Source organism: Xiphias gladius, chromosome 3 (assembly GCF_016859285.1).
Source record: "Xiphias gladius isolate SHS-SW01 ecotype Sanya breed wild chromosome 3, ASM1685928v1, whole genome shotgun sequence".
NCBI classification, from domain to species: domain Eukaryota; kingdom Metazoa; phylum Chordata; class Actinopteri; order Istiophoriformes; family Xiphiidae; genus Xiphias; species Xiphias gladius.
The window spans coordinates 7,181,152-7,193,240 of NC_053402.1; the positions used below are offsets into that span (position 1 = coordinate 7,181,152).

A 12,089-nucleotide genomic window follows, 5' to 3' on the forward strand; every position below is an offset into this window, starting at 1 on the left:
ACCAGAGAATTCTCCTTATAATAGCCTGGTTTGTCACTATGTAATCACCACGGCCACTATACACATTTAGACAAGTTAAATCCCACGAACAAGGCAGGTCAAGAGTTATTTGATCTTAACTTATGTTATCTGTCATCGCGTGCGGGAGCTGATCAAAATGATGTACTTTCAAGATTAATTTTGTGATAAACTTGTCATTTTCAGTAGCATACAAAACACAGCCCTTATCTCTGATTTATAAATCTATTGCTCTTCGCCCCCTCTGATCAAGTAAGTAAATCTTAAATTAGATCAAAGACTGTGATCTTTGTCTAAATGTGGGTGAGGCACAGGCTGCATTCATGGGAGACTGCAATGAAAATGTCTGTCTGTCAAGCATTGTTCATTATAGTGAAGCCAAGTGACGGGCCGCCGAGCGTTTCAAATTACAAACGTGGTGCAGTTTCAGTGGGAGTACAGCTAGTCTTACTGTGATGCCACTTTCTCTGAAAAAACCTCGCTTCTCACTCCGTGACCTTTATTTTGATTATATCTGCTGATTTGTTATGATTTGTACGGCAGGATTGAGTTACTGGTGCTTTGTTTACAGGCCCAGTAATGGGTCTGTTTATTATGTGTATATTGAAGTTTCAATTAGTGAAGTATGAGGCGCATATTAAGGTTTATGCCTTTTCAATTTCAGGGCATTATCGTGGTGAATAAACTACCTTTCTTCCCCAAGCAAAGGATAGCTGCCAGTCTTGACGAGAAAAATTAGCTGCCAATTTGTTTAAATTTCACCTGAGACTTTTTTTGTTTTTAATTACCTCTCTTAGGAAAGAGAATCAATTAGATAATGATACCTAGGTGATCTGTCACTCTGGAAAATTCAAAGCTTCAGCAGTGTGCTGTAGAGCAAAGCGTCAAGCGCAGATCTCTTCAGCATGGCTGCATCCCAGACAGGGGGATACATACCTCTCAACCTGCACGCTTCCTCCATTAAAGCATCACCAGAAGATCCCCTCTTCCTTTGCTCCTTTTCTCTTTTTAAGTGTTTTAGAGCAGTGCAGGGCACATCTATGTTTAAGTGGCGCCTGAGTGTGATTTGTATGCATGGAGTGCAGTTACCCTCACTGTTTCCTGGCGAGAATAAGACATCCTTAGGGCAGCCATTCTACTCTGCCAAGAGGGAGAAGTCCACTAAGAGCCAGTGTCAGCTGGGCTTGCTTGAATAGAGCTTTATTCATTCCTCCCTCTCCTCCCCCTGCTCCCCCTCTGGGTCTGGCACCTTCCTATAAGGAAAACGCATTTCAACAGTTCATCTATGTCTTAATTTCCAATGTTAGGATACCGTGTGTAGTTCGTAAAGGCACAACACACTTCGCACAAGTCTGTTTTTGATTTATGTGCAGCATGGTGCTTTCCATACTGTTACAGTAGGAGTGTTGAATCAAAACTCTTAAAACTGTAAAAAGTTTTGCCTCGCATAGTGGCAGATTTATATCTGTCATGCTTATAATAAAAGAAATGAAATGAAACACTAAATCAGAGTAATAACTGAGTAGTTACATACTCACTAACGGGGGTGTCTTTCTCAAGAGAATCTTTTTTATTCCTTATACATTCTTTCTTTTTTTTTTCTTTTTTTTCTTTTCCACTAAACCTGTACAAAGCTGGTTTGGAAATTAAACTTAAGAGCTTCCATGCACAAGTCTTTCACCCAAACTCTGGGTTTCCGACATGGCCTCTTGAAACTAGATTAAATTTGCGGTCGCCTCTACATATAATATTGATTGAGCCCAGGAGCACAGACCAGTCAGTGAGATTAGTTTTTTCGATGTTATTTAACAAGGTTAATTATATAAATGTTAATATTAGAATTTTTTTTCATACAGTTGAACTGTTATTGTTTAGGTTGATTTGGTCAAGTTCAAGCATATTTCAAACTACTAGTGGCAGGAGCTAGACATTTCCACCATTTAATTATTACATTTAGCTAACTCTTTAAACTGTTTTTTGTTACTTTTAGCTAACTATTTCAGTAATTTATCCATTAGTTTTGGTTGATCGCCTAGACTTCATGCACCCTCAGTCATAACACACAGCTAGTGTTCATGTGTTACAGATGACTCAATATGTGGATATATATTTATTAATAAAATCATGATTTAATTTTCTTAAAAATTTTTGTAGCTACAATCTTTCCACATACCCCCTGTCAACTGCTAAAGTACACCTTGGGGTACAACTACCCCTAATAGGGAATCACTGGTATAGATGAAGATCAAAAATACAGTACTGGATTTAAATTTTAAATTTAATTTTGGTCTCTTTATATACAGTATGTGGTCTACACCCACTGATTCACCTAACCCATGTAATGAAAGAGGTTGAAAGAGAGCATCTATTCAAGATTCACTTAATTATTGTGTATTGTCGGAAAGTCTTATCCAGGAAATCCTGCACAGATTAACTCAAAATATTGGACAAAAGATTTAATTTAGTTGCAGGATAGTTATCAATATCACTTCCAGCAATTGGCCCATTAACATTAGTGCGCTATCTGAATCATTGATCAGGAAATTAGCTCACTCGAATAAATTATTTCCTCCTGTGAAAATGAAGAGGAATTCATTAAAAGAAGTGTAATCATGAACAAAAGCAACTGAATGGAAAATGGTTGGAATAGAAAATTATTTGCTGTATGTATTCGGTCATTTCCTTTTTCAGTGTCCTGTGCATTCAGATGCAGAGGAAGAAATACCATCACTTAGGGAAACTCCATACTTTTCTCTGTGCGGGATCCCGTAATGACATCACATGAGCATAAGTAGCACTGGTGAGAGTGATCCAACAAGATGGAAACCACTTCTGCAGGTTCCTGTGTATTGCGCCAATCACCCCAAGGGGCTTCTTCTACTACTTACCACATCCCCAACCCCAACCCTTTGTCTCTCTCATTCTCACCCATTACATCACTCGTCTTTCCTCCCTCACCGTCAGATCAAGGCACTTTGAACGGAACGTGTTGATTTTTCCTGTGTTGTTCACTTGTGTAACAAGATAAAGCCATCTCCTTTCCTGCAGGTCTTAATTAGGAGGATTTTGAGATCAATTGGGAATTCTGTGTGAACTCAGCACAGCTTGTTTGTTTTGTTTGTTTTTTTTCAACCTCATGTGACTCAATGCTTTGTTTTCCTCAGATCTTCACTGACATGCCCCCACTGTCTGAAACAGAGCAACACCTTTGACCCTTTCCTCTGCATCTCACTCCCCATTCCTCTTCGCCAGACCAGGTGAGCAATGCTGTTTTAATACATACTAAAGTCTATGATCCGAAATGGTGGTTGTTTGACAAACCATTAGAAATAAATCATTGTTTGACCTGTGCCTGGTCTCCAAAACAGTATAACTTATAACATCAGTGCTTTCTAGATGCCTGACTATTATAACACTGTTCATTTGGTAATGTAAACAAAAATTGAATTTACTGAAATCATTTTCTGAGAGCCTGATATAAATATAAAGCTACAACCAGTAGGTGGTTTACCTAGTTTAACATAAAGACTGGAAACAGGGAGACAGACACAGCTCTGACAGTACCACTGAGTTTTTGTACATATCAAACAAACAAAATATAATGCGCTTTAGAGGTGCTAGTAAGAAGATTTTGTTACTTTTTCACAGAGCTAAGCTAGCTGAGTGTTAATTTTTTTTTTCAAACCACATTGCGTTCAGTATGCCTTGAGGTTCAAATCTCATGAATGAATCTCTTGAAAAAGCACAACAAACAAGCTTCAAATATTTTTTGAAAGGGTAACTTGAAAAGAATGTGTTTCTTTACGGTTGTCTCTATGACACTTGTATCTCGGCCAGTATTTTTTTGTTTTTGCTATTTTTCTATAGGGTAGATAAATCTTAAACTGGGGAGGCAGAAAATACAACTGAGGGGGCAAAGCCCCCTTTTGCCCCCTTGTTGCACCAGGTGCATGCTGATATTGATCAGTGAAATTTCAGCACAATGCCATATATTCTAGGAAGGAGCAGTTATCCATATTGCTAGATACTGGCTTGCAATGGTGGAAAGTAACTAAGTACATTGACTCAAGTACTGTACTTAATTTTGAAGTACTTGTACTTCCATTTATTTTATTGTTCCGTTCCGTATTACCATTTTAATTTTAATGATTTAATCATTTCACTATCCCTCAGATTGGTCTGGTGTCCCTGTGTATAAAGCTGTATATAAAATAGTTCAAACTAGGTCAACCTCTAGCAGTTAAAACAGTAACATGCTGCTTACACACTGATGTGCCAGTATTAATCATCTCATAATGTCATATATAAAAATATATCAGTCAGATGGACCAAACGACTACTTCTACATTTACATTTTCCTGCTAATACTTATGTACTTTTGCTAATGTAAGATTCCTCATGCAGGACTTTACTTGTATTTTTACATTGCTGTATTAGTACTTTCACATAAGTAAAGGATCTGAATACTTCTTGCCATTCAGATTCATATCCTTCAATTTGTATCTGAGTCTAGCAGCTATCATAGCATTAGCTTTATGGCTACTTAGCTAGCCAGTTACTACAAATGAAACGTTTACACACAAAACTATATTTTAATGTTAACATAAGACAACATACCTCTATATTGGGCTGTCTTTTCCTCCTCCTCTTTTCCCGTTTTCGTCCCTGCACATCTGAATGCTTTGGACCTTTTCATTATGAAATAATTTGAGCTAATAATAACTGAAGCATCCCTCCAGCAGATCCAATCTAGCATAATCTGGGGATTATTTATCCATATAATTAAAAGACTGTTTTGTTTATAATGTTGTTACTGTAACCATGATTAATACAATTATGTTAGTGGGATATTCCACTCTTGTGCTGCTCCAATGTCATTCTACACTCTAGGCAACCGTCTATGTTGCCTATGCCACAAGCCAGCCCTGGGCTGCTGGCTCTAGCTTCATATTCACCTATTTGAACTCTTTGCAAAGGATGAATAAGTTACAATAGGAAAACAGGCTGGACAACACCCAGCTATGTTCATGCACTACACACAGTAGGAACACAAGTCATTGTGGAGCTGATGGCGTGGTATCAAAAAGGAAAAGCTGGTGGAAAACCCTTGCAGCATTGAAGAACAATGTCTTATTCAGTTTTACATCAAAACACCCACTCAGCCCAATGGCAGGTCAACGAGGTTCAGCCTGTTCAGGAAATCCTGACTTTTTCAAGGTGGGAGATCCCATTCACTTCTTTTTTTCTGCCAAGCAGTACTCTCTCTATCAAACACATCCAAAAAAAATTCCTAATGCAAACATCTGGCTGTTGTTTTTCATTTGTAAACACTGACTTTAACTTAAATACACACAACATGCTTGCCGTACTTGTTGTTGGTCTTTACTGGTTTTTTGGAAATTAAATCAGATATTTCATCTTCCACCACTTGCCTTGTCTCCTGTCCTGTCCCTTGGAGGTGGTCTGCTGGTAGATGAGACCCACGCCTACTCCACCTCTACCAAACACAACTGCTTGTGTAACAAAGATAACTTTTTGACATTAGATCTCATCTCATCTCATCTCTCTCTCATCTTCAACTTTTTCAGGGTCCTAATGTTTCTTTTATGTAGTAGTGTATCTGGGCATTTCTCAACATGAGTTTGACTTCTCAAGCTGGGTATAAATAGTGTTGACTGACTCTAACGCAAAAGGTAATTCTAAGATGAAGCATCCATCAATCCAGCCATTTTAAAACTATGCAGAGGTCAACCTAATGTTGGTAATAATAAAGGAATAGTCTGTCATTTTGGGAAATGTTGTTTCCTGCTCAGGAGGTAATTGTTGTTATAACACTTTGGTTTTTGTACAGATTTTAAAAAAAACATATAACATGTTAATTAGTGAGCTTCAGAGGTGCTGGCAGGCAAACTGTGTCACTTCTGAGCAGAGCCAGGCTAGCTCTTTCACCATTTTCAGTCTTTATGCTAAGTTAAGCTAACCGCTAAACTGGTTCCAGTTACATATTGAATGGATAGATAAGGTAGTGATCTTTTCATCTCACCCTCAGCAAGAAAGCAAAGAAGTGTATTTACCAAAATGTCAAACTACTGCTCTAACACAAACATAAGCATTTGATTGGCAGAGTTTTTGAGGCTAAAAAACCTTTTACACAGAACAACACCTATATATTAAGCTAAAAATCATTTACATGATTGTTACACAGAGGTGTGTTGTTACTCTTTTAAGGTTTGCCAGAGGTTTTTCCTGCTAGTTATTTGCCTCCTTTTAGTTTGTAATCTTTAAAATAGTTCATGCCAATTCAGCCAACATCCCTTCTAATTTGGGAAATTGTTTTTAAGAGCTTCATTCTGACAGTGTTCCAAGTCGAGAGTATTTAGTTACCATCCTTTTTTTTCTACTGTGGCAAATAAGGTGAGAGAAAACACTTTTGAAGGGATAAACAGATTGTCTTTGAAAGCATTTCTTTAATATATATTTCTCTATCTGAAGAGATCAGCTCACTCACTGCCAGATCAGGTCTGTAATCAATAAACACATACTGCTTGTTACCAAACCAACATTTGCTGTGCCCAGCTATCCAAACACTGGGCTTGTGTCCCTTGGTAGTCATATGCATGTGCATGTTGGATGATTTTGTTTACAGTATATGGTTTTTTCTCTGTGAATGTGATATGAATAATCTATCTCAGTAACTGCAGCCATTAATCAAATTAATCAACTTAGCAACCAGTTAGGGCTGTAGATATAAGGTTCGTTAATAAAAAACTAATCATCTTCTCAAATTAATACTGAAATTAAAGCTTTTGTCAACAATGCAATCTAGCCCCCACTACAGTGGTGGTTTAGCAGTTACCATGTTTTGTTTTTGTCCAAACTGGTATGAAAAATGTAAATAGCATAAATTGGTGATACCTCCTTGAGCAGTGGCTTGATAAATGCTGCCAATTTACTGTACTCTTTCTACTGTGCTCTTTTGAAGTCTCCTGTGTCCCACCCAAAGCAGTAGAACAGAGTAAACACGTTGGTTCAGTAGTTTGTATACAGGTAAAACAATACGACTATAGCCTAAAAAGAACAGGAGAATTATGCAGATTTCTCCTATTTTGTAGAAGTCTCGCATTAAATTAGTTATAGAACCAACTTCCAACTGTTGCTGCTAGTATGGATCGCTTAATTGCGTAAAGCTAGTAGCTTAACATAAATTTTTTACGTGGTAACAGTAAACCAGTTTTGCCGTTGAACTAAGCCTAACCCTGGCATGTAACAGACCTCCAGAGACCTTGTCTGTATTATATATATATATATATAATATGTTCCTTATTTATTCCTACACATATTGTGGATATGCTAGGGATGTAAATGAATATGAATACATTATTTGGATATGCACAGATAATGTGCTGTGAGCAGTGTGAACAGCAGCTGAATATTTGCACACAACAAACACACACACAGAGGAACATCATATTCACTCTGGCAACTCATTCGTTACAGTGGTATCGGGATCTCTGATGTCCAGATATATTTTCAGATTTATGTCAAAAGCTTTCTCATTTTTTTTTAATCGACACTTCAAACTAAAGACCGATTTATGGCTTCTGAGTCTGCATGTATGCAAGGGACTGCATGGGTCCGCATGACGTATATCTCATCATCCAGAAACATCCACCTGTAGCCACAAATTTAAGACCAAGCAGACTGTCAGCACTGTGAGTGTGGCAAATGTGCCATTGCTCGTTTTGTGCACCATATGTATGTACTGTTTATTTCACATCCTTGGTCCTATTCTTGTTAAGTGGTCGTACACACAGTTACTGTATCTTGTTTTGCCTTTTTCACATTGTTCAGCCAAATACAGCAACCGAAGGAGCGCTTCTTCTTGCTGTCAGGAGGTCACCATAATGTTTTCTAGTATGCATACGAGGAACATGTCCGGGTATGCATACCTCCGGTTGTAGTCTGAATAGAAGCACTTCCGTGTCCGCATCTGTCCAAGGCCAAATGGAAACCATGAACAGGCTTTAACTATTTTCACCTGGACAACCTCCCATTGCATGCGCAATCTCCTTTTATTTAAAAAAATCAATATGGCCCAATCCCTTTTTTATTTATAGTTTTCTCATTATTTAATAATAGACACTTTAAACCAACTCTACGTTCATCTGGGTCTCTCCACTATAGACCCAGCCTACATTTTTTTGATTCATGCAGTGAGGCCAAATGCAGTTCTGACCTGTAATTTCCTGCAGTTAAAACTTGTATAATTTATTATTTGATTAATTCAGGTTCATTGTTAAAATTTTATAAATGTAATTCACTTAATTTTGAGAGCAATTAAACTTATATAAATATTAATCTGAACATAAATATTTCTGAGACATAAAGAGATACAAAGAGTAGCTTTGTGTTATACCCAACTTCCTAGGCTACTGAGTAGAGGTTATTCTAAGTGTGTTCCTCTGACATCTTCCTGAGTTACAGTTTTCTGTTGTTATTGTGATATTATTTTTAGTTTTATCTTTTAGAAAGAGTATTTTTAAATTTGCCTCCTCATTTTTCTGTTTTAAGTCTCTTTCTTTCATTTAAGTTAATATATTTTTTTCTCCCCAGTTTTTTCAAGGTTACTTGTCTACTGTATACTATGCATATGTCCTTGTACTACCTTTTGCTGCTTAGAAAATACAGTTACCCCGAAAGGAATCAAAAAATGTTATTTTATCTTACTTAATTTGATTATTTTCATTATATTCAGGTGCAAATAAATAACAAAACTACTGATGTTATCACCCTTTCATTCCTCCATATAATTTTACTTGGCCATACCACTAGCTACAGTCTCCAGGTCATAGATACATAAAGATACATACTCCCCCAGGTACCTGATAGATTTTCTCTGTATCGCATCAGTGCACTGTTATTCAAAGAAGCCATTATGTCCCAGCACCCTGCTCATGTCAGTGCTGACTCTAGAGAGGTCAGAGCCAAGTGCTGTCAGTTTTTAAAAATGCAATAGAGATTCCATTATTTCAAACACATAAAACTCCTAATGATCTATTATTAATGTTAAAATGTATTGATTTATTCATGAAAGTCTTCTTTTGTCCCTTCCTGGCCGCACAGGAGGCTGCAGTAGAAATGGCACAGAATTCCAAACAGAGGATTTTTATTTCCCACTGTCCCTAATTGTGTGTTTCTGTCTCTGGTAGACCATTGTGTGTGACTCTGGTGTTCAGCACCAAAGGACAGAGGTACCTGCGGGCTGGGCTGGCTGTGCCTCTGTTTGGCTCTGTGGCCTGCCTGAGAAGGATGGTGGCCGACGAGGGGAAAATTTCTCCAGACCAGGTAATATATAGCGGGAATAAATATTTAGTGTGGACCCGGATTCCTCTTAAATTTTCCAATTTTAAACCATATTCTTCTGTAACAGAACAGCACAGCACACCTTGGCTTGCACATGAGTGTGATTATAGTAATTTGTGGGTTATTCTGACCTCTTTTTGCATGCCATTGGCTTGATTTGACTCTCTTGGCTAAAATACCCTGTGCTGGATTTGAGATTAGTGGGAATAATAGTGCAACTGTTGGTGTTCCATCAAGTGGGTTTAAAGATCACTCTCACAGCATTATAGGATTTATAATGGCACTGTAATAAAGAAACTAACTTGTGTGCTTGTGTGTGTGTGTGTGTGTGTGTGTGTGTGTGTGTGTGTGTGTGTGTGTGTGTGTGTGTGTGTGTGTGTGTGTGTGTGTGTGTGTGTCTCTATTGGTCTCCAGGTAATCCTGACAGAGGTTTACTCCACAGGGTTTCAGCGCTCCTTCTTTGATGAGGACGATCTAACCAGCATTGCCGAGAATGATGTCATCTATGCCTTCCAGGCTCCACCCCTCTACATCAGAGGAGGCTCTGCATGGATATCAGGTAGCTGCATGACTGAAGATGGAAACTGAAGTCAAAGTATTACACACACTATTTTTAGTCACAACATAACACACATTGTCTTGGATAACTAGTTTATAGTGCCACATTAATACTTTTCCCTACTTTAATGTGGATGCACGCAAAGATCTGTAAGCAAACAAACAAATTTTATTAACTTACTTTGCTTAATGAAACCCTCAGGGAGTACACCTTACTGCATGGGGCCTTTGGGGAGCACATTCAGAAGAATATAACTTCACATAGAGCTCTGTGAATTACATCCTCCCTGTGCGGATCTATCTTGCATCAGATTTATGTCTTCATTTCATCTGTTTCTCACCTAGTGATGTAAAATGTGAGCTCAGAAGTACCTCAGTGCATAGTATCCCCTTGTTCCTCACTTTGTGTTGACAGCAAATAGGTTCTGCCCTGTTGTCCTCTCTCACAGGGCTATAAGTCGCAGCATTGTAAACACTGCTATTCTATCTGAAAAAATTTGACTTTTAGTGCTTTAACTTCTTTTACTCAATGACCGCACGAATTAGTGCTGCCTAAAAAGAGCCCCCCCCAACACTCTGGCTGGTCTGGGTGCGGGCAGAAATTAAACACCCCCGGGTTCTCTCTGGCTCTGCCTTCTGGTGTTGATATGCAGAGTCTACATCATCACTCAACATTCTTCTGAGCACAGCAGATTGTCCTGTCATTTACATTGATATGTTTACCCTTTGAAAATACAGAAATTATCATCTTTAAAGGAAAATTTTAACAGCTTTAGGAAATGTTCTTGTTTTTATTTACAAACTTAAAGATTTCATGCCTCTCCTCGCACATTATTTTTTCTCCTTGTGTAACTTTTTTGAGGCAAAAAATTGAGTAAGCCTAGTGTAATGGGATACCAGGAGATTTACATTAGCTTGTTCTGATACTTTATATAAATAATATTTTACTTACATAATTGATAAATATTGCACCAGCTTCTCTTAAATTACTTTTACACATAAATGACAAATTGAGATTATTTATTTTAATTTCACTCAATAAAAAGCAAGTACAACTGTAGCACATAAATCTTTTTTCCCCGTTTTGGATAAATGAAAGCTATAAAATCAAAATAACATGAGTAAAGAGCACCATTCAAATATGGTATTAATGTATAAAATGCACCTTTTATTACATTTTTTTCTGTCCAAGCACAAAAATGATCTGTAATGTTTTTATACTCACTGGTAGCTTAAAACATTGATCTCTATCCCCCACCCGCAATTGCTAAATTTAAAAGGTTTGACCCTTTAACCCTTAATCAAATATCCATACATGCTTAACTGAAAGACATCTGAGTCTTGTGGGTTAGATAAGCCAAATTAAGCCCCATGAGTTTCTATAGAGAGCAGCCAATACATCTTGAGGGCAGTTTTATCTGAGGGTAAACCTGTTTTCCTGTGCTTCACTATACGCATTTGTGGTCAGTTTCCTTGTTGCTAATAATACACTTGATTGATTAAATTTCACTGGCATCCATGAAGTGAATTTCAAGGTAACAGTTACTCACAGTCTTAACTTAGATTTAAAACCTCCTGACGTGAAAGGCTCTTACAGACAGCATGAGGCACTCAGAAGAGAGCCCTTCAGTGTCTGCAATGAATGAAAAAACTACCTACCCTTGGATTATGCCTGCCAAAAGCAAACCAGTGGTGACCTTCCCACTCTTAACTCCCAAACTCCCTGCTGTAGTCTTAAATCTCTTACATCTCACCTCTCCTCTTTACTAATAAGTCATCATTTTATTCTTTTCCTGGAACTTCTGTCTTCTGTCTTAGAAGATCATGTTTGGTCACAGAAATATGGGCTGGCCACTATTGCTCTGAGCTTTGTTCTTTTTGTCATTGTTTACTGGATTAAAAAATAAATACGTTTATGCACTTTTTTGCTGAGAGTTAGAGGAGAAGATTGATACCACTTTTATCTATGTAAAGTAAATATGATGTTACAGCCAGTAGCCGGTTAGCTTAGCTTAGGATAAAAACTGGAAACAAGGGGAAGCTAGATTTGCTGTGTTTCCAGTTTTTGTGTTATTTACAGTTGTATTGATCTTGTCATCAAACTCTCCGAAAGAAAGTGAATAAGCATATTTCTACAAATGTCAAACTAT

General features: G+C 37.6%; 1 protein-coding gene across 2 annotated transcripts in view; it reads left to right on the plus strand.

Moving 5' to 3' along the window:
- Nucleotides 1–12,089, plus strand: part of usp43b (ubiquitin specific peptidase 43b) — a 75,447-nt gene that overhangs the window by 26,345 nt on the left and 37,013 nt on the right. For both annotated transcript variants that reach the window (XM_040123723.1, XM_040123722.1), the window contains exons 4-6: nt 3,183–3,275; nt 9,228–9,363; nt 9,796–9,940. In XM_040123723.1, the coding sequence (XP_039979657.1) occupies nt 3,183–3,275; nt 9,228–9,363; nt 9,796–9,940 (374 nt within the window). The remainder of the gene's footprint in view (nt 1–3,182; nt 3,276–9,227; nt 9,364–9,795; nt 9,941–12,089) is intronic.